The sequence below is a fragment of the Lampetra fluviatilis genome, chromosome 7, assembly GCF_964198595.1.
Source record: "Lampetra fluviatilis chromosome 7, kcLamFluv1.1, whole genome shotgun sequence".
Classification (NCBI taxonomy): Eukaryota; Metazoa; Chordata; class Hyperoartia; order Petromyzontiformes; family Petromyzontidae; genus Lampetra; species Lampetra fluviatilis.
The window spans coordinates 17200034-17225896 of NC_136281.1; the positions used below are offsets into that span (position 1 = coordinate 17200034).

A 25863-nucleotide genomic window follows, 5' to 3' on the forward strand; every position below is an offset into this window, starting at 1 on the left:
TTGCAGCTTGTGTTCATCCCACCGCGGTCGATTGCAATCGGCACCGCTGTGTGTAACGTCAGCAGTGGTTGTTTTCCTCGGGGGAGACCGCTCGCCACAGCGTGGGAATGTGGCTTTGGGGATGCCAGTGGATAGGAGTGATACCCCCGATTGCTCCTTTGAGCAGTGAGACACGGGGGTCACGGAAGTTCTCAACGCGGACTGGTGAAAGTAGGGGTGCAGAAGTACAGCATAACGGTGGCTTGTTCTCGACTACCATCTGATGTCAACAGGACCTATAGCACCTGCTTTATCCACCAGTGGTTGACCCATGCAAGCGCTATCCAGGCTCAAGCTTGCTTACCCTTCCGAGTCGATTTGATCAAACCCGCAACTGTGGCTATACAGAAGCAGGTGAGATATGTAGCCCTGCGTGCGCCAAACAAAAAATGTAATGTGTATCCCACAAGCAAACCATAACAGTGCTTGTACTTTTAATGCATTATGCATAAAACCATTATGTTTAAACAAACTATCAGTGTTGCCTCTGTGCAACTCCATTTTTAGGACACTAAAATATTAAATTTACATTATTCTGTCCGTATTATTTCCGGGATAAGGAGGCAGAGTGATATCAATCGGTGCATTGATATAGTGTCGGTGATATTCCCTTCAGATGTGTTTTTCATTGGTGTTTTTTCAATGTGGATCAAAGGGTGGAAACTCCTTTGCAGAAGTAAAATTTCTGGAGAACGCGGTGACATTCCTGTCCCGGAATGATTGATTCTAGTTTGTGTTGAATCGGCAGTTTTCATTATAATTTTTCTTTATAATCACAAATACGTGAACAAGTTCCGTGGCTCGGAGGGCTTACAGCTTGGTCGCGAAAGTAGCGTACGAACACACCCAACCTCGAGCTCATTTTTCACGCGTGCAGATAATGCAAAATCGGGCTGATTGCCACAAATTGTCAACAAATTACGTCAAACTGTAATTGCAGGAGAAATAAAACGCAGGCGTGCAGTGAATAAAACATCGGTTAATTATAGCGCAATTACCCAAAGCCAGTTAAGTAGAGAGGACTGTATGCACAGTGTGTCTTCAAGGTCACGTGCATGCGCTGCTCGCTTACAAGAGCGCTTATTTACCGAATACCAGAGCCTCTTCACTCTCTCGTCATGACATTACTATATGTTACTATATATAGTAACGTTACGACGTTACTATATAAATATGTTAACGCGCCCTACGCATTCAAACCGGGACCCGAGGTTGACTTGTCACAGCCGTATACTGTTTATGACATACCAAAGGCGTTCCTGGAATTACATTGAGATAAAGTGGAGCACTTGGGTTGGAGAAAATACGCAGGATATTGACATCGTTCTAACTGTTAGGGAAAGTGGGTACGCTTGGGTAAGAATAGTGACGGAGTGGCAGCCAAGGAGATGGAACGCGTCCGAGAGCACGTCCACAGAGGAGATGGAGCAATGGTATCAAGTGCAGCTGCTGGACGGATTGTTACATCGCAGAAAAAGATATGTAATTGCCCTTAAAAATGTATCAATTCACTCCCTGAATTTCCACAGTTCGAGGTCGCAATTTAATTGAAGACTGAAATATTGCGGCGAATGTTTCCCCTCTTTATTGCTGTTGGATTTCTATGAATCCCCAAAAATGCAGGTGATCCCTTGGGTACGCCATTTGCCCGCCCAATGCATGCACGCATATACTTGCCCCGCAGCTTCATGTACGTTGCAATATATGCACGCGAACGTGCTTAAACGCCACGAAATGGCACGACCGCTTCCTTGCATTGGCAAGCGCGCGAGGGACGATGGGACTGTGGGGAGCCTCCGCGACTTCACGCCGACTGCACGCCGCGGTAACAACTCGCGCCGATCCGAGGGGGGCCTCTGGGGACGAATAATGACGCTGCTGCTGCTGCTGCTTCACGGCACGGAGCCTCTGCTGCACACATCGGGGATCGCCACCCCGGGGTCGGTCGCGTCAGACAACCTGCAGAAATTTCGATTTAAAGCTTTCGTGACTGCAGGGATTCATCTTCTTGGTTCTTTCGTGACTTTACCGAAAGAACCAAGAAGATGAACCTGCAGAAACTTGAGCGTCGTCCTGCGGGTGTTTTACGCAAATGGTCACTGAGCTCCAAAACTGGGAATTAAAAGATGCAGGTTCTCCGAGCGAATGTGATGGACCGATGCTGGTCACCAATACCTCGCAAAAAATCCCATTGTGTACATTTGGCTACATTATGTAATACGTTCACACGAATCCCTGAGACGCTACATTCACCACAGTATTTTAAATGATGAGATGTTTTTATTAAATTGTCACCTCCATTTCGATTTAAAGCTTTCGTGACTGCAGGGATTCATCTTCTTGGTTCTTTCGGTAAAGTCACGTGACTTTACCGAAAGAACCAAGAAGTTGTCACCTCCAGTTGTGATGTGGTTATGAAGGAACACTGCCTCAGTAGAACCATCACCATTGGAGATAGAACAGTGGGAGCTGCCAAAATGAGCCTTGGTTTGCAATGTCTAAACTACACTAAAGTATTTTACGAGGTAAAACCCACTGAGCTAGTAGCTCTTTTTCAGAGGCGACCTGGTAACACGTGATGATAGCTCATCGAAGTGGCTGATTTCATGCCTGATAATTTATAGCGGCAGCCAAATAATCTAAAGACATGTTTGTAAATGTTGAGGGCAAAACCAGAGGAACCCCAGGTGGAGATCACGCAGACTCCAAACACAGGTATACAGACTCTTAGGTTTTTTCGGTAAAGTCACGTAGGTAAAAATAAATAATAAAAATAAATAATAGAAATAATAATAGAAATAAAATAACAAATCACGACGTTTCGGAGGCAACACAAGCTTCCGTCTTCAGGTGAAACCGTCACAGCACAATTGCTGTATCAAGTGAAGAGAAGTCCCAAGAGACCCGACCTTATATACTGGTTAAGGGGGGAGGAGCCAGGATGGGCCGCGGGAAAGAAGTTGTTGTGAGATGGTCAGTTCGGCTGCTGGGACTGAGCCTTTGTAATGTAGATGGCAGAAGTAGATAAGCAAGCTAGGATTAAGCCGCCTTTTGTTATGCTGCAGGTATACAGGCTTCAGCATTGGAATCAAACCCATTGTCTGGAGGGCAGTGGCTGTGACTGTGAGCCAGGCTACAAGCCAACTTCAGTGGCGAGTGAGATGCGAACCTCTCCTGGGCTTCCCCCTTCAACCCACAATACCCACGCGATGTGGGGAGGTCTTCATCCAGCAGTGGATTGAAGTAGGCCTATGCATATAAGCCGATGCGTTACCACCCGTGGACGTGTTTAGCAGCTGTTCTCATTCGACGGCCGACCCGTCCCGGCTTCCCTGCTCCGGTTCGCCGCTCGCTTGCGAGCCCTCCCCGCAGTCGCGAATGCGCAAGTAGCGCACGTCGCGCAGCACCCTCGCCCAGTCGCCCTGCTCCGGTGCCGCCTCGCCGGCCCCCTCGCCGTGCCGACCGCGGCCCCAGAGCGGCGGCAGCCTCGTCCGCTCCGTGATGCGCTCCCTCCTCCGCCGGGCCCGCTCCGCCTTGCGGGCGCGCGCCGCCTCGTCGCGCCGCGCCCGCACGCCCGTGCGAGGCCCCGACGGCGCGCTGGCGCGGGCGGCGGGTGAGCATCCGCGACGCTGGCGGCTGCGGTGGCGGCAGGGAAACGCCAACGGGAGCTCCTCTCGTCCATCGGCCGCACGAAGTTCGTCGCCACCCGTGTACGTTGGCACCATTTCCTCAAGGTCTGCTTGGGCGATGCGGCGATAGCCGTGCTGGAGCCGGGCATGGCGGCGGTTACCACAGTGGTGGACACGGTGGTGGTCGTCGCATTGGTGATCGTGTTTCGTGTCACTGTCTTTGCTCCCAGTTGACGTGTGTTTGTCCTCTAAGCAGTCAGACCTTTGAGTTTGTTCATCACCATTGTGATTAACCGTGGAGCCATTCAGGCAAGACAGGCTGGATATTTCCCCGTGAGGCGATTGCAGTGACAACTTAGTGAGTGGCTGGCTCTGGGAGGTCAAACGATGCTGTGGATAATGATGAGGATAACGGTGATTGTGTCGATGAGGAGCTCCGTGATCTGAGCCGAGTGCAGACTCGCACGAAACACCGGGTGCACAAACAGCAGAGCTATTCGTGTCACTCGCTTCTACGACTTCGCCCGGCACGAGCGAGGATCTCTCCGCTCGGCCTCGCGGCACCGGAGACCGCGTGGTGGCGGTGACAGCGGTGGCGGCAGCGGCAACAGCGGCGGCGACGGGACCGGCCAGGGTGGCGGCCGTGCAGCGGCTCTCGGCGATGGCCGCCAGCAGTCGACGTTCGGCGTCCACGCGGCAATCAAGCTCCCGGACGCAGTGGACGCGCTGCCGCTCCAGCTGCCGCAGCAGGCGGTCGCGCGCAACCCGCTGAGCCCGTTGCAGGTGCCCGGCACCCGTGGCACGCACGGTGCCCTGCATGCCAAGCCCCTCGTTTCCCCGTGCCGGGGGTACGGTGCCTGTGAATTGTGGAATGAGTACAAATAAAACACGGGGGCGGTTGTAGGGTTGCAACCTTTTCCCACTGTAGACCAAACCCGGACCTATTTCTCATTCAAGCCTAGGTTTATGAAACCTGTGCAGTATTCTGCAATCACGTTCAAAGCAATACCGGTACCAGGTCTCGGTACAAACCAAATCCTTGCCACCCGTACACAGATGCCAATTCTGGATAGGTGGAAACCCGAGAGGGCAGTTGGGAGTGTGATCGCGGATTCTCAACACTGGGACCGTGGCAGCTGGGCAAGCTCGGAGCGTGCACCACCGTCACGCCGGTTGGCCACGGAGTCGATGCTTCACTCGTTCCAGCTGCCTGATAATTATGCGGGAAATTATAAAATTATGCCGCCTGCTCAAAAATGGATTTTTAAAAATACTGCGCACGGTGACTTCATCGTTCACGACAGTCGGTCACACCGTGTACCCGGTTCATAGCCAGAAAAACAAACTGAAAAAGAAAAAGTACACGTCAGATGGGATTATAACAAATTCATACATTTGCTTACGTAATTGTCACTGCTCAGGTCTCCCGTGAAAGAGGCAGTCTCAAATCGTTGTCAGCTTGGTAAGCGATGGACGTGCCGTGGGTTGCACGAGCCCGTGTGTACATAAGCACTGCGATGCAGCGTCAGCATCAGGTTCGTGACAACACAGACCGTCGTTAATGATAGAGGCATCAGGAACACTGTAATCCGGTGCGTGACACGCAGCTTTCACGCGTTTGAGAATCCCCAAATGTGACTTTTTGGGCACCGAGCCGGACGTGTACTACGCACAGTATTTCTCAAGGTCATTTAAAACCATTCACCTCTACGTGCATTTCCACTTTCTCCTGTAGTCACGAATGTGTGTGTTTACTAGATGCACACTGTTTGCAATGCTATGCGTATAAACACAGGTCAAGCGCATAATATATCATCGATTTGATTAGCAAGGGCAATTAACCTGCAGTGGCTGCATTTACCGCTCTTGCAAGTGCGACGCGCCTGGCCGTGTTGTGTTTATGAATGAGATAGGACGCGAGGCGCAGTCCACTGACCTTGAGAGACGGGTAGATGGTGGTCACAGCACGCCGCTGTCACCACCACTGTACACGTGGAGAACACGGAGCAGTTTCCCTTGCAAGCAGAAGCCACCTTGCGCAGCTTGATTGCTCATAACATATTTATAACTACGCGATATGATGACGGCACAGCCAACACGTGCGTCATCATCATCCCCAATGTCATTTATTTCCTTATGTACATAATAAACCATTGGACACGTCGTAAATAAACAATCGTCATTCCGAACCAAGCGCAAGCCCCCAAATGTGAAGAAGGCCGACCGAGCTGCTGGCTGGAGCCCAGCCCCAGGTGAGGACGGCACCGCGTGACAGCTGCACGTGGTGGTGGTGGTGACCCCGACCCTGCCTCTCTGTGTCCCCCCCCCCATGCCCGCGGCTAGCGAATCGCAGGCTCAGCAGCAACAGCAGCAGCATCCTGCAGGACACGGTGCGCACCTTGGCAGAGGCGTCCCCCCCCGCCTCCCTCCTGTGGTGTCAGGGTCCCAGGCGGTGCGAGTGTCTGTCCGTGGCAGCCAAGTTGGGCCCCCTGCTCGCTTGGTGGCTCACGGCCACCAACAGAGCTGGGGCCACCGCCACACGCTCGTGTGGGCAGGGAGACACTTTTGAGGGTGCGTGCAATTGAAAGGACAATAGCTACGGATATGCTAAAGTGCTGTAATTGTGGCGGTGCCTTTGGCGTTCCCTTGTTACCGTGGTCCTGTCCACAGCTGGCTTCTGTTTGCCACAGCGGATGGACTATGAGTGGCGTGCAATTATTCCCAGTCTCTCTCTCTTTGCCTCGTCCAAACACGCCATGTGGCACACTCTCTGATAAACAATTGGGCCGTTCTCTCCATGTTTCCCTCTCATCAGGTCAGGACGCTCCCCACTCAAACGAGGAGCTTGCAATTATTCAATTTTATGAAGACAATGTGTCTAGCGCTTTATAGTTCGCATTATTTATATATGAGATATCCATACCAAGGCAAGACAGAGAAAGCAACTAATTTCAGATGTGTGCTGCGTGTACTACGAGAACACCTGGGTCTGCCACATTTACCTCCTCCCAGGGAGCCGTTCCGACACTTCACGTGGCCTCACGGGGCACCTAGCCTGGCACAAGCGCCTTTGGCCACGTCACCGCCACTCAATGCTAAGCGGAAGTTGTTTAAGTGTAGCAGAAAAGTGGAGCGCCCGGAGAAATCCCTTGCTCTCAAACTACACACAGGACAAGTGGCCAGTTGCGTAGAAACCTTCGATTGATGTGATTCCTCTCAACCTCATCATCGGCCACGTTCTTATCCACCGCTGGATGAAGGCCGCCCCAGAATCGCCCATCTCTCATGGTTCTGCCGCATGGGCAGAGTTTTTGGGGGGGGAGCACGAGGGGGCAATGCCCCCTCCCCCTCAAAACTGGCCACCTTTATTAATTTATTTTCAGTAGTTTACAAATAAGATTCAAAATTAACTAATTATATGCACCCGCGATTCCTAATGTGAGGGACAAAACGAACCCTTGCCTCCCAAATACAGAAGTCAAACCCCGCATGTCGTCCCGCGATGTAACAATCCATCTCATGCCCGCGCAACAGCGGATTTGATCGCTCCATCTCTGCACGAGATCGGTGTCGTTCCCTCCTTTGACTGCCGCCACTTTAGTCTCGACCACCGGTCATCATCCCCACGAGCCGTGCCTTGTCCTGCCCAATCCTCCTTTTCCTAACAGTCAATCTGATCTCCTCCTTAACTGGCGCGTGTTCTCTTAATACACGTGTTCCTCTGTCTGCCTGGGCACGATCCAGCGATCCTGTTTGAAGTGGATGACAGGCGTACCCCACCCACCAGGTGAGTCATCCATCAGTCTGCTTGGGCCTTCTTCCAGATTCGTGGTCCCCGCCTCCATGTGTTTGATTGATTACAGCTTTCAGTTTTCTGCCAATAATTTCCAATTTTGGGGAGAGCACAGGTGCAGTGGTTATCACACAGCACGACGAACCAGGCGACCCGAGTTTGATTCCCCTCCACGACTAACGTCTGTGGTGAGTGATGACTATAGGGAACGTGGGCCTCCCTTCGCCAACCCACAATGAACATTGTGGTGAAGTATGGTCAAACACTCACCATGGCCGACACAGGGTGGAGGAGCCTGCGTCTATCAATTCATTGACAGGACTGTTATTCTACATTTCCAATTGTGCTATTGGCATAGTTTTAAGAAAGACACAGGCGCAGCCCTGCAACTCCTTGCTCAACGGCACTGCTGTCGGAAGGGCCTCCAGAGGAGTTCCAGAGATCTCCTCTCAAGAGGTATTCCGGCCTTCCTGTCGCACTGGACGGGTATCTAGGAATAAGTGGGAAGTACCCACACAGTAAACCCAGATGTAAACTAGCATAAACAATGTAACCTCGTGCCTACCGAATGCACTTCTGAACTTATACTAACTTCCTGCAACAGAGTGACAGAGTAGAGTATGTCTGTGGTGCATGCACGTGGGCAGTATGAGACGTACAATGCTGTATGTGTATCAATGCATTACCTGGGCGTCTTCAGCCTACTAGTGGATGTCTCACTTGCTATGCACCTCAGATATATAACATCGTATATAGAGTAATATAGTAATACATGACTTACCACACAAGTGTAGGGTGGCGTTCTTCTCTGGCGAATGAAGAGATTCAAATGGCAAACATTCTAACAAAATGTTGTGCTTTTTCCCTAATGTTTGTAAATCACTTATCTGTTAAACACATAAAAGTTATGTATTTATAACGAATCCAGTTAATGTCTCCTACCTCTCAGATATATATGTCCATCTGTTCTGTACAAGCGTCTTGCGACGCGGTTACATTTAGAAGACTTGGAAATCCAAGAGCATTGAGCTCCTGGCTCTCATTCACGGAGTCTTGGGCGTCTGTAACATTCTCATACACGCCTCGGTAGTTTCTGAGCAATTCGGAATGCTATATATAACTACCTAGATGAGTTACACGAAGAGCCTTGGCAAACATAAAATAACCCACTCTTTAATAAACACCTCGAGTGCCTCTGGTCTCGCTCGGATGGACCCAGCACCACGTGAAGTGTGAAACCTCTCAATGCCCCTAGTCAATGTGCACCCAATGTTACAGCTGGCCAACATGCCAGACAATTTACAAAGTGTACCCATCGGCTGGGTGTCTTGATAATGCAAAATTCGTGCCAAACCTGCAGGGAATCCAGGGTCGGTTGCAGAGGACTTTTCTGGGCAGTGGAGTTTTCAGGATGGGCCCTCATATTCGTGGGCTATCTTCAGACACTCGATTCATTTCACACTTGATAGAAATCGTAAAACCACATTCACCAGTAACACTGTCACGAAATAAGGATATTGTAGAGAAAATAGGCGCTCTGATGGGCCCCCTTAAGAGCATATTAGTGGGCTGATTATTTGCCCAGAATATGATTATATATATGATAATACAAATATATATGCACGGTTAATGTTTATGATTTGTGCTTATGCACCACTGCAATGCAGTCCTGATACCCAAATATAACTTGCCAAACATTTCAAACAGGAGCATACAAAAACATTCGGTGAGGTTCTAGATTTCGGTGAGGGTTTACTGTGATTTTTTGCCAAAGTTATCCGGGTGTATAAATTCTGGATGAAGTTTTTAATCATTCTCCTTTCCATTAGTTAAATAAATTAACATTTATAAACCAAAGAGAAAACTGCAATGGAGGGTGGGAGGAATGTTTTTGGAAAGTGCATCATTAGTTGTATTGTGACACTGTAAATGGGCACACTTTGTAAATGGTTACACTGTGTGTATACAGTGTTACACATCTACAACATGGTACACGGTGCAAATAGTGACACTGTTCGTGGGCAAACTTTGTAAATGGTTACATGGTATGTGTACACGGTGTAAATGGGTACACTGTGTCGATGTGTACACAGTGTAAATGGGTACACTGTGTCGATGTGTACACGGTGTAAATGGGTACACGGTGTAAATGTGTACATGGTGTAAATGGGTACACTGTGTCGATGTGTACACTGTGTCGATGTGTACAGTGTAAATGGGTACACCGTGTAAATGTGTACACGGTGTAAATGGGTACACTGTGTCGATGTGTACACTGTGTCGATGTGTACGCGGTGTCGATGTGTACACGGTGTCGATGTGTACACGGTGTAAATGGGTACACCGTGTAAATGTGTACACGGTGTAAATGGGTACACTGTGTCGATGTGTACACTGTGTCGATGTGTACACGGTGTCGATGTGTACACGGTGTAAATGGGTACACGGTGTAAATGTGTACACTGTGTAAATGGGTACACTGTGTCGATGTGTACACTGTGTCGATGTGTACACAGTGTAAATGGGTACACCGTGTAAATGTGTACATGGTGTAAATGGGTACACTGTGTCGATGTGTACACTGTGTCGATGTGTACATGGTGTAAATGGGTACACTGTGTCGATGTGTACACGGTGTAAATGGGTACACTGTGTCGAAGGGCGGAGGCCGTTGTCGCGGCTCCTCTTGTCATGGAGGGCCTCCCACTCACCGTGCCCGCTGCTCTGCAGACCTCTGGGGTGAGACGCTCCCCTCCTTTGAGCAAACATCACACAACACCTCCCAATCCACGCAGAGGGCCATTGAGAGCCCGGTGCAAAGTTAGTCGCTGAATTTTAAATATATAATCAACCTTTAAGCGGACATGCGCCATAGCGAACACTTTGCATCCACCGCTATTCAACATTACACAGATGGTTTTGTTATTTTTCGTGCTTACCATTGATACATAGCGACTTAGGTAGTCATATAACCAGTGTCATTTTCTTACAGCTCATCAACGACCATAATTGATTAAATTGCCAAAGTGTTGTGTACAATACATTTCAAATGACTATGCATTGTGCAATTTATTGGATTTAAGTGTTATTACAGTTGACATGACATGTTTCATGCTTTTGAGATCCGTCAGCAAGGCACAGTCACTTCTTGAATGCTGAAGTGTTCACGCGGTTTATCATTCGTGACTTAAACTACATAAAAGTACAATGCAACCATTGTCCATGCCTTACTATAGCATTACATTCAACAGCATATTTATGTTTACTGAAATTAAGTTTTATATGAGTGACATGTAAACTTTACAGAACCTGATTTTAACTATGGTATTTGTTCTGAACAAATCCTCAGTTGATCATAACATATGGTACTAATTTAAGCACTTTTTTCTAATTAATAATAGAAATACTGTACATCCAAGCATGAACATAAACATAAGGAAATCTCTTTTCAAATCCACTGCATCCTAAATGCATTCAATGTAAAATAAACATTTTATATTGTAAATGCTTAGTCTCGTCTTACGTGGGATAGTTTTCAAGGAGGTACAGTTTTGTCTAATTGATGTTCCATACCTCTTTGCATGAAGGTAATATCAGTGACATACGCAATGTCAAGTTGATTAGGACGTTAATTGTATAACCAATTTAAATGAACACACTTTCCTTCCAAATGGAAGTCAGACACATTACTCAACTTATATGACCATTCTCTCTTACTGCATCCTAAGTGTAAATCTTTAAAAAAGAGATGTCGTTATCTTGGACTTGGGTGGGATACAATTATTTTCTCCTTGGAGATATATTTAAAACATGTAAATACAATAAAAACCTTTTGTATTTATATATACACACATGAGCACAAAATGCAACTGGAAGCTAATCGAGTGAGGTGCTCGTGTGAGTAAGAGGTCAGAGCAGTGACTTAAACCTGGGTTCAAATTCGGACAGCCACCAATGATTAAACTGGGTTCTAACATACGGTGAGTATATAATCGTGTCAGCCCAGTTCACCCATTACTGCATTAAAACATCCATAAAGTTTTGGGTATAACTTGTCTCAATTTTAGGTCTGAGATTGTTTTAAATTTCGATTTAAAGCTTTCGTGACTGCAGGGATTCATATTCTTGGTTCTTTCGATAAAGTCACGTAGAAGGGAAATAAAATAAAACAGAAACGTCGTGATCATTTTTATGCTTATTTTTATTATTTCCCTTCTACGTGACTTTACCGAAAGAACCAAGAATATTGTTTTAAATGTTAACTGAACTTTCCCACAGTTATCTTCAGCGGTCACACAGGAAGGTCCTGTTCTCAGATATATTTGTTTGAAGGCATCACAGACATGTTTCTGTAACATCTTCTAACCCGAGGGTGATGCAGAAACAGGGCCACCGACTGCCGGGGCAAGTGTTGTTAGCGAGTAGCGCCGAGGGGGGTGGGTGGCCAGCAACACGCCTGCCCGGCCGCCTTTGTCTCCCGAGTGGCGATGTTTACACACCGCACCAGGTACTCATTTGAGGCTGAGTTGACCTAGGGGAGGCCCATGACCGGTTCAGATAATCGTCGTCGGTGTTGGCCGTGAGCTGGAATCCAAATCTGGTCGGCGGGGTAAGGAGCGCGCAGCGTAGCGCCAACCACGACACGACCGATGCTTGGGCAGGGCGGTTGCCACCCGTCCCGGGCTGGTTGCCACCAGTCCCGGGCTGATTGCCACCTGTCCCGCGCTGGTTGCCACCCGTCCCGGGCTGGTTGCCACCCGTCCCAGGCTAGTTGCCACTTATCCCGGGCTGGTTGCCACCCATCCTGGGCTGGTTGCCACTTATCCCGGGCTGGTTGCCACCCATCCCGGGCTGGTTGCCACCCGTCCTGGGCTGGCTGCCACCCATCCCGGGCTGATTGCCACCCGTCCCGGGCTAGTTGCCACCAGTCCCCGGCTGGTTGCCACCTGTCCCGCGCTGGTTGCCACCCGTCCCGGGCTGCTTGCCACCCGTTCCGGGCTGGTTGCCACTTATCCCGGGCTGGTTGCCACCCATCCCGGGCTGGTTGTCACTTATCCCGGGCTGGTTGCCACCCGTCCCGGGCTGGTTGCCACCAGTCCCGGGCTGGTTGCCACCCGTCCCGCGCTGGTTGCCACCCGTCCCGCGCTGGTTGCCACCCGTCCCGGGCTGGTTACCACTTATCCCGGGCTGGTTGCCACCCGTCCCGGGCTGGTTGCCACCCGTCCTGGGCTGGTTGCCACTTATCCCGGGTTGTTGCCACCCGTCCCAGGCTGGTTGCCACTTAACCCGGGCTAGTTGCCACCCGTCCCGGGCTGGTTGCCACTTAACCCGGGCTAGTTGCCACCCATCCCGGGCTGGTTGCCACTTAACCCGGGCTAGTTGCCACCCATCCCGGGCTGGTTGCCACTTATCCCGGGATAGTTGCCACCCGTCCCGGGCTGGTTGCCACCAGTCCCGGACTGGTTGCCACCCGTCCCGGGCTGGTTTCCACTTATCCCGGGCTGGTTGCCACCCGTCCCGGGCTGGTTGCCACCAGTCCTGGGCTGGTTGCCACCCGTCCAGGGCTGGTTGCCACTTATCCCGGGCTGGTTGCCACCAGTCCCGGGCTGGTTGCCACCCGTCCCGGGCTTGTTGCCACCCGTCCCGGGCTGGTTGACACTTATCCCGGGCTGGTTGCCACCCGTCCCGGGCTGGTTGCCACCAGTCCCGGGCTGGTTGCCACCCGTCCCGGGCTGGTTGCCACCAGTCCTGGGCTGGTTGCCACCCGTCCCGGGCTGGTTGCCACCAGTCCTGGGCTGGTTGCCACCCGTCCCGGGCTGGTTGCCACTTATCCCGGGCTGGTTGCCACCAGTCCCGGGCTGGTTGCCACCCGTCCCGGACTGGTTGCCACCTATCCCACGCTGGTTGCCACCCGTCCCGGGCTGGTTGCCACTTAACCCGGGCTAGTTGCCACCCGTCCCGGGCTGGTTGCTACTTAACCCGGGCTAGTTGCCACCCGTCCCGGGCTGGTTGCCACTTATCCCGGGATAGTTGCCACCCGTCCCGGGCTGGTTGCCACCAGTCCCGGACTGGTTGCCACCCGTCCCGGGCTGGTTTCCACTTATCTCGGGCTGGTTGCCACCCGTCCCGGGCTGGTTGCCACCAGTCCTGGGCTGGTTGCCACTTATCCCGGGCTGGTTGCCACTTATCCCGGGCTGGTTGCCACCAGTCCCGGGCTGGTTGCCACCCGTCCCGGGCTGGTTGCCACCCGTCCCGGGCTGGTTGCCACTTATCCCGGGCTGGTTGCCACCCGTCCCGGGCTGGTTGCCACCAGTCCCGTGCTGGTTGCCACCCGTCCCGGGCTGTTTGCCACCAGTCCTGGGCTGGTTGCCACCCGTCCCGGGCTGGTTGCCACTTATCCCGGGCTGGTTGCCACCCGTCCCAGGCTGGTTGCCACCAGTCCCGGGCTGGTTGTCACCAGTCCCGGGCTGGTTGGCACCCGTCCCGGGCTGGTTGCCACCCGTCCCGGGCTGGTTGCCACTTATCCCGGGCTGGTTGCCACCCGTCCCGGGTAGATTGCCAACTGTCCCGGGCTGGCCCGAAGAGTCTGTGCACTGGTGTGTGTTCAGTGGCCGAAATAGATTCGTACATAAGTCTGGACGTTGTTGCCTTGAACGGTGTTGCAGTTTACCGCACAGTTTTGATAAACTCAGGGTGTTATTTTATATTTGTGTGTTATTAAAAAAAAGGATGGTCGATTGAGTGGCAGGCAAAGTGTGAACCAGCCCAGGGGACCGTCCTCTGCGCAGATTATTTTTTGCGTGGCCTTCATCCAGCAGTGGATAGATCACGATTGAAGATGATGATGGTTGATGCTGATGGTCGTGGTGTTACATCTCCCCCATGACAATGGCGACTTTCGCTTACGTCACCGTCCCCTCCGCACGGCCACATCGATTTCGAATCGATGTTACGTTGGAATCGCCCCGCCCCCGTGCGCCAACACTCGTCGATCCGCGCGCGGTTATTTAGCGGCGAGCGCGAATCGATTTCTCATTCTCCTCTGCCGCCATTTCGTCTCCTCCGCTCCTCGCTACCACCACGACGACGACGATGTCGACCACCTACTACGACGGGCACGCGTCCAAGCGTCTGAGAACCGATGCCGAAGGCAACGACATCCAGGCGGGCGTGATGGTGAGCGTTGGGATTGACGACTTGACGATGTTATAACGAGAAGCCGTTTCTTTCTTCCCCCCGCGTTGTGAGGCCTGGGCGCGAGGCTTCCCTCAGGCGAGGCGGCCATTGTGTGCACTTAGTGGCCGCCGACCTCCCCCCCCCTCCGTCTTTATTGGTGATTTTTAACTTGATGGTTTAACTTGATGGTTTAACGTTGTTTAGCGACATCGCGGCGTTATAACTCGCAGATTCCAGTGCCGAGTTGTGTAAAAATATATTGCGAAGAGCCTGTTGGGGTTGTACCACGCGGCCATGCGCCCCTCGGCTCTTTGCGACACGTCGCCTGCTCACATTTAGTAAAACGCGTTTTGGTAAACAAAGATTAATGTTCATTAACTTTTGGCTGTTTCCAGTGTAGTTTAAGACGGCGTTTTCTCTTATAAGGGTGGGTATTCTCTGTGCACTGCACGTTAAAATACTAATTAAATTAAAATACCGAGATGTTAAATACCCCGTGTAATGGCGTCGTGGGTAGCGCGCGGCGTTTTCGCGAGAGACAAAAACCCCCCAATGATTGAAAACTTTGCGGAATAATAAAACATGTACAGGGTCTACAAAAGCGCACCTGGCCGTGGAGATGCGAGTTCCAGAGTTTATAACTCCAGGGCCGTTTAGATTTAAAGTTAAACTTGCGAACGTTCTTAGCGATTACTGAAATGATGTCACCGAGCAGTGGCCATTTTTGCCAAACGGATGCAGATTTAAAAGCCCTTTAATCCAAGTATCTGCTCCGATCTCACTTGCCGCTGATGTTAGCCGTGGCCCGCAATCGCCCGGTTCATAGTGGAACGCGCGTTAAAAGCACTGCACCACTTAGCCATGTCCGTCTTCTCGGTATAGGAGAAAACAACAGCTTTGCAAAATGGACGTATTGAGTGCTTCCTTGTCGACGTGTACAGGACACGTTTGAGGACCCACACAAGCCTCCACCGTCGGCTGTGGTTCACGTACGGGGACTCTCGGACGCAGCCCTCGAGTCGGACCTCGTGGAGGCCGTGCAGCACTTCGGCCCAATCAGGTAACCAGTCGGCGGCAGTTGCCCGCATGGGGGAGGAAGCTGTATTATTATTTTTCGATTTAAAGCTTTCGTGATTGCAGGGATTAATCTTCTTGGTTCTTTCGGTAAAGTCACGTAGAAGGGAAATAATAAAAATAAAACATAATAAAATACAATTCTCACGACGTTTCGGCCACAACACAAGCAGCCGTCCTCAGGTGAAGAACAGGGCCGTTTTGTTGACGCTGTCTTTCCGACAGACCTGTTCTTCACCTGAGGACGGCTGCTTGCGTTGTGACCGAAACGTCGTGAGAATTGTATTTTATGAAAATGTTTAATTATTTTATTATTTCCCTTCTACGTGACTTTACCGAAAGAACCAAGAAGCTGTATTATTGTTTGCGGACGTGGAGTGAACGTAGACCTTGGAAATTCGAGTAATAGCGATTTTCGGTTTGATAGCTCAATAATTGCATAACACGAAAATACTCGGTGGTTCTTAAGCATGGGGTGGGAGATGCCCTTTCTGGGGGTGCAAGACGTGGCAGATTTTTTTTACAAGGTAAATCATCGAAACCCATTAAGCACGGGCACATAAGTACAACTACTTTGTTTCATCAAACCTATATATGTATTAGCATTGTACGTTTTTAAACGATTGAGAACCAAAGGGGTGCAAGGCTGCAGTTTAAGCTCAGGAACCACTTCTCTAAATAAAAGCCGTGACCACGTGGTGGTGAACGAGAGGGCGGTAGCGTTGCTGTCGTCACTGCATAATCGGCGATGCCCGTGCGTGGCTTGTTCGGGGCTTTCCAGCCTTAAGTAACCAACCAAAAAACTTTGTTTTTCAATTTCCCCAAGTCACGAATTCTCTCAGAATTAAAGTGCTACTGCTGCTTTTGTTGTGCATCTGACAAAAAGCAGCACACATTCCACTGATTAGTAACCATGTAAAAAATAATCTTTTGTATTCAAATGGTGCACACATACCTTGTTTATGTATGTTTGAAAAGGCTTCGTTTATCAGTTGATACATCGACAGAAGAGGACTACATTACCGTCAAGATGTATTTTAAATCAAATTATATTGTTACAGTACATTCAATTCTAATGCACTACACTGCCAAACTGAAATGGGATGTGACATCTACCTCATCCAACCAATCTCTACTCAGTTGTATGCGTTGAAACATTTTTCGAGATCAAATAAGGTGACTTATAGCAGACCAACCTTCACTTTCCCCATTTTTTAGGCCATAATTAAACAATGAACATGGCTAATTTGTTTAAAATTAACAATAATAGTCACGTGTTTTAAAGTCAGCCATACTTTGAATAACCCACTCTTTGAATCACCCCCTGCGTATAGTTACGTGGTGATGATGCCCAAGAAGCGGCAGGCGCTGGTGGAGTTTGAAGACCTGGAGAGCTCCCGCAGCTGCGTCAACTACTCGTCCACGGGCTCCATCTACGTGTGCGGGCAGCCGGCCTATTTTAACTTCTCCACCAGTCAGAAGATTTCGCGCCCTGGCGGCCCGGAGGATAACCGCAACAGCAACCACATCCTGCTCTTCACCATCCTCAACCCCATCTACCCCATCACCACGGTGGGCATAATTACACTTATAGCAGCTGGATATTAACGTGAATAATTTGTCGGGTGTGCCACACGTGTTAATTTATACGAGTGAAATTGTCTGTTTTGGATTACATGAATGGCTTTGCTAAGGAAATTACATTGATCCTGTTTGCTTTAAAGTCTACCAATGGCATTGAATAAATTTTTTAAAAATACAATTATATTATAGACCTAATGTTGATTTTGGAAAGCATTGTCCTGTATGGCTCGATCTTAAAAATTCACTTAAAAAAGCTTTTCAAATTTACTTGCAAATATATGCAAAATCACCTCGCTGTGTTTATGGTTATCCAGTCTAAATGTGTGCTCCATGTGGTCTTTTGCAGGATGTGCTTTACACCATTTGCAACCCATGTGGGCCTGTGCAGCGCATTGTGATCTTCAGGAAGAATGGCCTGCAGGCCATGGTGGAATATCCTTTTAACGAGATGCATAACTGTAACAATGACATGTCCACTATGTATTTTATGTATTATTTTGGATATGCTAAATGTATTGTTTTTAAAATTAAATAGTTTTCCTTAATTCTTGGCCACGTTTGATTCGGTTCAAAGCGCCCAGAGAGCGAAGTCGTCTCTGAATGGAGCGGACATCTATTCTGGCTGCTGTACTCTTAAAGTGGAGTATGCAAAGGCAAGTACAACCGATACTTTGTACATTCACAAATGTGTGCACTACACCTGGGTTTTTCACCCACAGACCAAAGATGAATTTAATATTTTGAATTGACCACTTGGTGAGCAATAATGCTGAATACACATACATGCCAATTCATTGCTAGATAAGGGCTTCCGCACTCGATGCCTGCTGTGGGGTTATTTGACTTGTGTGAAGGGTAAAGGTGTGGAGCATATGTGGCAACATAGAAATACAATGCACCCAATGGATTTTACTGCATCGCTCTTTGCTGCCCACCACACAGCCCCACAACCTACAACAAACCATTATTCATGATGGTCATCCTTTCTATTGTCTAAAGTCAAACTTTTCTCAATTGATATTACCGTGAGGGTGGTTCTCATCTGAGCCAGTACCCTTAACCAGTAATGGAAATTTGCATCCAGTGGAAGAGTAGAGTTGGTTTTTAATTCAGTTTTATTTGGTGATCTGTGATTAACATTCAGAATACATAATTTTCATAACGAGGTTTTGCACTTCAACATTTGAAGGTATACGATCAAGGCTAATGCTTTACAGTACATGAGGAACACCACAAATAAATAATACTGAGTTGGGCAGAGCATGCCAAACATATTTGCAAGAAAATAAGTTTGGAATTTAAATAGGCCACTGAGGGAAGTGATTTTATCTGCAAACATGAAGGGAGCTTTTTCCAATAAAGGGGATAATCAACACATGATCTTAAAAAAACTGGTGGCAGATGATGACTGCTTAATATTTATGCTCGTATATTTTAATGGTTTTATAGTTTCTATTTTTCCGAGCATTTATGCCCTATATGTTGGTCATGAATAATGGTTTTTCCCCCCTGCTGTGTCCTCTTTACAGCCGACCCGTCTGAATGTGTTTAAAAATGATTCTGAGACCTGGGACTACACCAACCCTGGCCTCAAGCAAGGTAAGACCATAGCTAGATTGATCATATCAGAGCTGCAGTCTCTCGACATCTGTGAGCCCTCGGTGTGGGGTGACGTTTTTTGAACGCAAGGGTGTGCACGGCGTGATGAAACAAGTATTGACTTTCTAGACACAGCCAGCTTTGCTGTGTTATACTTGAAGATCCGTGCCAAGTAGGGGAAGTATGGAGCGTTCTTGAGAGGATAATGTAGCGTCTGCACTTGAGATTTTGGTGCAGAAAAATGGCACACCTGCACACACTTGGCACATTGGTGTACAGTTTACAATCTACAGTACTTGGTCGCTGTCACAGGAAGTTACTTGAAGCGCCACTCCCTCTTTTGTATAAAACATGCAAACACTGCAATTGTGTAGAGCTGGTCAAGGTATTTTCGTTTATACCTATGCAACATATAACTAAATCTTAGTTTTTTAGCCCATGCTAAGCTTGCATAGTTTACTCTGGGCAGATTGGTTTTAAACTCCTGCTCGTGTACTTTGTTTTTAGAGCTTTTTCTTCACAACAATTTGGCAATTTAAGTGGATCTTGTGAAAAACAGGATTCACAAGGCATATGGCTGGAGTGTTCAATAATCCATTGGATTATTTTTTTACATTTAAAGCTGGTGCCCTGGTGCTAGAATTGGTCCCCCCATCGCATGCAATAGACATTGCCATTAAGTTGATGGCATTTTAGACTTTGATCAGCTTTGAAGATTTTCCCAGCGTAAAGTGCATATGGCCCATAAATGGCACTCGTTTGGTCTGGGTGTGGCAAGGCTGGGCATTTTTATATATACGGCGTTACCAAGGTGTCTGTTGATCAGAAGTAGATGCCAACTTTCACTGGCATATTTGAGGTGGACATTGAACGTTGCGTAGACCACGTTTTTATATTTTGTGGTTGCGAAACCTTGACTACATTTTGTGCTCGTGGTGTCTGGTACCAAGTGGAGAAGCTTAGAGGATGTCAGAAAAGCGATATTTACGATTGAAAATATCACTTATAAAAAGTAACCCTTTCAATCTGGTACACTTGAACCTGAATAGGAAAATGGTATTCTTGTCCTGAGTACATTGTGTACACACAGATATTAGTTTCTGAAAAGGTAAGTCTTGCCACTTTATCAAGGGAGCTTTAGGGACATGGTGGTTTTGTTTTATCATCAAATTTTTGTAAGTGCTTCGAAGAGTGTTTTCGTCACTCCAACATCAACACGACAAGGAGCATCTGCGAGCATTGCCGCACACAGAAGCACACGCACGGAGGCAATTTGCAAGCAACATACAAGCAATCAAGCACCCAGCAGCAACAGCATCAACATGAACAGCAACAACAAGAACAGCGACATCAGCACTTGGAGGCACACGCACCGGGGACCAAGCAACCAACACGCTGCTGTCACGCATGCCCAACCTGCGCCCACGCCTGCAGCGCCACGTCACGGAACACGCGGTGCAGCACACGACCCTGCAGCACACTGCATCCGCTGCACTGCAACCACCACGGACGCTTGGCAGAGGCCATTCGATACCTGCATCCAGCCGCAGACACCGGGGGACACACGGTGCTACAGACCAGGAAACCAGCACTGCCATGAAGAAGCCAGGAACACTTTAAGAAAAAGGACAACAAAACCCCGCATTCACCATGAATGGACTTGGAAATAAGCGGAACGGAATGTGTGCCGATGCATTTGGGGCTTAAAATTGCTTAGTTGGAGAATTTACCTTAATACTCGTATGTTTAAACTTTTGGGACGTACTCTTTGGTTCTTTAGGTAAAGTCACGTAGGTATAAAATTTTGGGACATCTTGCTCAAGTTTTGTTTGTGACAAGGCTTTTACTTTGCAGATGCCAGAAACAATGCATTTTACATTGGTTTATAAGCGGTGATCTTTTTAATTTTAAAGGTTTATAAGGCCCTGTTGCCCACGAGTGTCCAATTTTAAGCCCCAAACCAAAAGGGTCGCCGGAGAGTGAGGTATGGTGGCACGGACAACGCGGGGTGCATTTGTAACGAGTGTGGCTGCTGTGACGCAGGAAAGAAGGCACCAGCCTTTCTGTTGCATCCTCTTGCGATGGGTTATAAGCTGACGCCCAACTCTGAGCAACTTTTTGTTCCTGTCGAAGCGTAGACTGGGTAAGAACAAGCAAGCATTGCAGGTGGCAACCACGAACACTTGCTGACGCCGCATCTCGGAACAATTTGTTGTGCATCTGTACACCTCCAATAAATTATATTTTTTCTTCTTGCAATGAGCATTTTTTTATGCACTGTATTTTGTATGGTTCTTGTTATTAATGTTGTGCCATGTGAAATCTGCATTTTAATATACTTCCGATTGTTTTATCAACAGACGCAGCACCCCCCTTATGGAGTGTGCCCAGAATTTCTTAATGTATTGGTAATATGACTGTTCTGGGTGCAGAATGAATATTTGGATTATGATATTTTGTGCAGCAATGAGCGCTTATGTTTCCTCTGGGTAGATTTGGTGATCGTTTGTGTGTTTAGGTTTTGACATTTTTTTTGTTTTCAGCGGAAAATGCAATGATGCCAGCGAAGCAAACGGCTCTCCTTGGCGACCATCCCAAAGCAAACGCTTACGGTGGTGGTGGCGAATATGGAGGTAATCCCCTTGTTGCAAATGTTATCATTTTGGTTTCTTTCAATTTGCTGTCGGATTGAAAACCTGCCTGTTGAGAACATTTCTTATTTGGAATTGGTATTAAGGTGTATCCTAAAAACCTTTTTGTGATTAACAATCGCAACATATGCTTGTGTTTTAAGAGAAGATATTGCCAACAGTTATCACATGTATTGGGTATAAAAAATATATATGCTGAATAAGAGCTCTAGCTTGGTGGGCCTCAACCTAAAATAATAAATAGTTTAGTCTATTCCCTGGGCCTTTGAGTCTTCTGGACAAATGTTTTCCGGTGTCTCCAAGAAGCAAGGAGTTAGAGTGGTTAATCCTGGGTTACTTGATCTAATTGGAAAGGGCACAAACGTGTGTAGATGATGGCTGTGGTAAATCTGGTTTTCAGACAAGTTTATAGTTTCAGCTGTTCACAACATGTTTCCCCCTCTTATGTTTGCGTGACAGGCTACCAGCAGCCGCCACCACCGGGTGTCAGCTACGGCAACGGATCTGGCGGCGGCCGTATGGGCATGGGTGGGGGAGGAATGGGTGGGGGAGGAATGGGAGGGGGAGGAATGGGCGGTGGAGGAGGAATGGGTGGTGGGGGAGGAATGGGCATGGGAGGAGGAATGGGCATGGGCAACCAGGGTGGGCCTCAGGGCCCCCAGGGCCAGCACATGCAGATGCAGGCCATGATGAACCAGCAGGCCGGCAACAAGGTCCTCATGGTGTACGGCTTCGATGCCGAGCGCATCAACTGCGACCGCGTGTTTAACATCCTCTGCCTCTTCGGCAACGTCGAGAAGGTGCGTTCGCTGGATGTTGTGCACCTGCTTTGAAATTAGTCCCGTTTTTTCCAAAGAGTGAATCGTGGTGCAGTGCTTATAAATGTGTTGCACTTATCGTGTTATATAAAGTGGGAGATTCACATGACTAAATTTGTTAACCGGTTGACAACATACACATTTGCTTTTTTTACAAAAATGGACTCTATGCTAAGTGTCTTTTGTGCATGTTTTATAATGGTTCTTCGGCCAACACTTCGCGTTTTAACAATGCATTACAACCAACTTCTAGATTTTCGTACAAGCTGCACGATGCTGAACTGTGTTACGGGTTGTATTCTTGTAGGTTAAGTTCCTGAAGAGCAAGCCGGGAGCCGCCATGGTCGAGATGGGAGATCCGTATGCTGTGGACAGGGCGGTTTCTCACCTCAACATGTCTCAGATCTTCGGAAAGAAAATCAACCTCTGGTGAGCCTTTTTGTTACGTGTTAAATTGGTAAATTTAACTCGTAATCCTGTTAATGTAATTGGATACTGCTTTCTCTTTAGAGAAGACACTTAACAAATATTTAGTGCAATCGACTAATTTTAGAATGGTGAAAAAGAGAACTGATAAATACCGTCACTAAACACTTGTCACACAGGTCATGAGGACCAATGACTTGCTGTCCCAGAGCCTTTATTCAAAGTGAAATTTGAACATGATTAAAAAAAAGTGTATTTGCCTATTCCCCTCTTCCACCCTCGTCTCGGCAGTGTGTCGAAGCAGCAGTCGATTGTGCCGGGCCAGGCGTACGAGCTGCCGGACGGCACCAACAGCTACAAGGACTTCACAGGCTCTCGCAACAACCGCTTCGCCAATGCCGAGAAGGCAGCCAAGAACCGCATCCAGCAGCCCACCACGGTGCTGCACTTCTTCAACGCGCCCATGGACATCACGGCTGAGATATTCATGCAGGTTCGTGCCACCGCCCTTCAGCCTGCCAGCAGCTCAAAAGGAGTGCATTCGGTTCTGTTAAGTTTTCCCAGATTAAGTTTATAAATATTTAAGTCCAAAGTTAGTGTGTGAAACAAGTATTGATTTTGTGGTGACTGCCATGGTCCCTATGATGGGCAAAATGTAAAATGGTGTAATGTAGTTTCCTTTCAGCAGTTGAAACATAAAATGTATAAATAATGTAGTTGATGTTCCAAAGGGACTCTTTTTTTACAGACGAGACGAACGCCTCGCATGAATTTGTCCTGTTTAATACATTACTATTCATTCGCATTCAAAAGGTTTACATTTCAGTCTTTGAACATTGTTTCTGCAAATGGTTGCATTCCCCCTGATTCTATGCTTGGTGTTAACAATAATCTGAGCACTTTGAAAGACTGCTCCAAGCTGGTGAATGTAATCTTAAAAATGGACAATGGGATTTGTGCCTGCAATTAAAATAACATCTCCCAAGTGCTTTACCAGTGCATCTTAACTGTTACCAACTATAACGTGAATGCTGCCCGTTCTGTCTTTGCAGCTGTGTGATGAACTGTCGATTGCGAGGCCCCTTTCTTTCAAAGCCTTTTCTGGAAAAAGTAAGTCCCGCAAAGTATATTTGTTTTTTATATGACATGTCATGGCACAAAATAAATCGAACGTGTACTGTATTCTCCATACAATCGTCACTTGTATTACAGCACGACACCAGATTATCTGCAATGTGTGATATGAGTCGATGCTAAAGAAACCTTGTGAGAAATTCTCTCCCAAGAGCAATCCTTGGTATTCGCTCGCGCCCAAGCTGACTGGTGCCTTCCTGCTGTGCAATTCACCCACGACTGACACCACCCTTAAACATGGCAAAAGGGTGTTGCGTTTTATGACCCAAGTGACTACATGAGTGATGGTCTATCCATGTGTCCAGGCGATAAAAGCATGTCCGGCCTGATGGAGTGGGAGAACAAAAACGATGCCATGGAGGCTCTGGCATGCATTAACCATCATTCCCTGAAGAACGCAAGTAAGTTGTGAGATGTAGACATTTGTTTGGTGTGATTAACATTTCAGTGGTGCTGCATTATCGGCAAATATTTGGCCATATGCTCTGTTGAGCACCTAATGTTAAGCTTTGGGTGTGCTTGTTACCATAGCACAATCTGTACACTGGGTGCATAGCAGCCTTGGGTGAAATTGCAGAAAGTCAAAGCAGTTTTAGATTGTTGTATTATATTAACAGGTTGTTATTTATGGTCTTTTGGAATTCGTTTTTTTTGTGCATGTACAGAATGGAATTGAAAATTGACATAGAAAGCACTTGCACTTGTCAACTAAATGTTATCTTAGCTCCCTGAACAGTTTGTCAACATTGACAAAGGCCTTCCTAAGAATCGTTTAATTGTTTTACGTTTTTGTGCTCCAGTGAAAACGTAATGTGGATGCCTTGTTTTTGTCTTCTCAGATGGACCATACCCCTACACCCTCAAACTGTGCTTCTCCACTGCCCAGCATTCATAGAAGACAACTCAACATGTTCATGCTGTATTGAACATTGGTGTCATCATTATTGTCACTTTGTATAATTTGTTAATGTCCATCACTCTTAAAAGTTAACCGTGATAGATTGAAAGTGCAAATTTACTCATTTACATTTTAGTTGTCATTTTTGGAGGATGAATGCAGATTTTTATACTGACTGCACCGAAAGGTTTAAAAGGTTGCAGTAAAACATGCATTTGCTGTCTGGAAATGAAGAATGTTGAAATAAAAATAATAAAAACGTTTTTTTATGATTTATCTCCTTAACCTGCCGAGTTTGTCTATAGTGTGCATTGCTATTTTGTCCATGAGCCCAGACCAGATTTCACTTGGCAGTACTCGGGTGCCATAACTTTAGCGGCTCCAATTGTGGCCAAAAACAGTTGTGTGATGATCATTTACAATTCGAGTGTTATCAACTTGCTCATAGCCAAAGTTTTGCTCCCACGAGTATTACTCTCTGCTGTCGCCCATGCACTAATATTGCCCATTTAATTTCATAATGGGGAGCTCTGAAATAAATGCCAAAGACCTTTTGGGGCTCGTAAAAATACGTCAACTCATTTAAAATCCCATTGAAAACATGGGTTGCCATTTTGTACAGTACATGTCTTTAGCAGGTAGTACACTTGAAAACATAAACCCCAAGAGAAAATAGAACGGTGTTTGGAAAAAAAGCATGGAGAGAGATGCATGTTTAAAATCGAACTGAAATAGATTGAACATGAGCTTGAATACATTAAGGAAGTGGGCATAGGACACCACAATGGCCTATGTTTGAAATGGCCAAAGGAGAAGGCCTCCGTAAATGACCAAAGATCCGAGGATCGCTCGTGCGTTCGCTAGATGGATTGCGGGATATGGTGATATCCTGGGGAATGTCAAAACCTGCTTTAAAATGGGTTTGGGGCAAGATTTAGATTTGGTTACATTCTCAATTTCATTCTGATTATGTTATCCGTGTCGGGTCATGAGCCAATCGAATTCAGAACTCGCAAAACGACATTGCACTGCAAGAGGTTCA

At 47.7% G+C, this 25863-nt stretch overlaps 2 protein-coding genes and 1 long non-coding RNA gene across 3 annotated transcripts; 2 read left to right on the forward strand and 1 right to left on the reverse strand.

The window, feature by feature from the left end:
• Positions 1-3004: 3004 nt before the first annotated feature.
• LOC144933671 (uncharacterized) lies at positions 3005-5678 on the reverse strand. The gene is made up of 2 exons (XM_078858728.1): positions 5605-5678; positions 3005-4525 (listed from the first exon to the last, which is right to left on the reverse strand). Exon 2 carries the CDS (start codon positions 4485-4487, stop codon positions 3342-3344), a length of 1146 nt encoding a protein of 381 aa, XP_078714854.1. The 5' UTR covers positions 4488-4525; positions 5605-5678; the 3' UTR covers positions 3005-3341.
• Positions 5679-5838: 160 nt separating this feature from the next.
• Positions 5839-7996, forward strand: LOC144933679 (uncharacterized). Its single transcript, XR_013637075.1, has 3 exons — positions 5839-5920; positions 7413-7455; positions 7820-7996. It is a non-coding gene; the product is annotated as an uncharacterized LOC144933679 (long non-coding RNA).
• Positions 7997-14477: 6481 nt separating this feature from the next.
• On the forward strand, positions 14478-25106 carry LOC144933665 (heterogeneous nuclear ribonucleoprotein L-like). The gene is made up of 13 exons (XM_078858717.1): positions 14478-14637; positions 15579-15697; positions 17046-17283; positions 17642-17727; positions 17852-17948; positions 18825-18894; positions 21438-21527; positions 22005-22345; positions 22671-22792; positions 23081-23282; positions 23842-23899; positions 24229-24324; positions 24763-25106. Exons 1-13 carry the CDS (start codon positions 14554-14556, stop codon positions 24816-24818), a joined length of 1659 nt encoding a protein of 552 aa, XP_078714843.1. The 5' UTR covers positions 14478-14553; the 3' UTR covers positions 24819-25106.
• The last annotated feature ends 757 nt before the right edge of the window (positions 25107-25863 follow it).

Bases quoted from the DNA above. Each gene is read 5' to 3' on its own strand.
- LOC144933671 (XM_078858728.1), bottom strand. From the start codon at position 4,487: ATGCAGGGCACCGTGCGTGCCACGGGTGCCGGGCACCTGCAACGGGCT.
- LOC144933665 (XM_078858717.1), top strand. From the start codon at position 14,554: ATGTCGACCACCTACTACGACGGGCACGCGTCCAAGCGTCTGAGAACC. The intron at 22,346-22,670 runs GTGCGTTCGCTG...GTATTCTTGTAG, and splicing joins TCTTCGGCAACGTCGAGAAG to GTTAAGTTCCTGAAGAGCAA. The intron at 23,900-24,228 runs GTAAGTCCCGCA...CCATGTGTCCAG, and splicing joins CAAAGCCTTTTCTGGAAAAA to GCGATAAAAGCATGTCCGGC.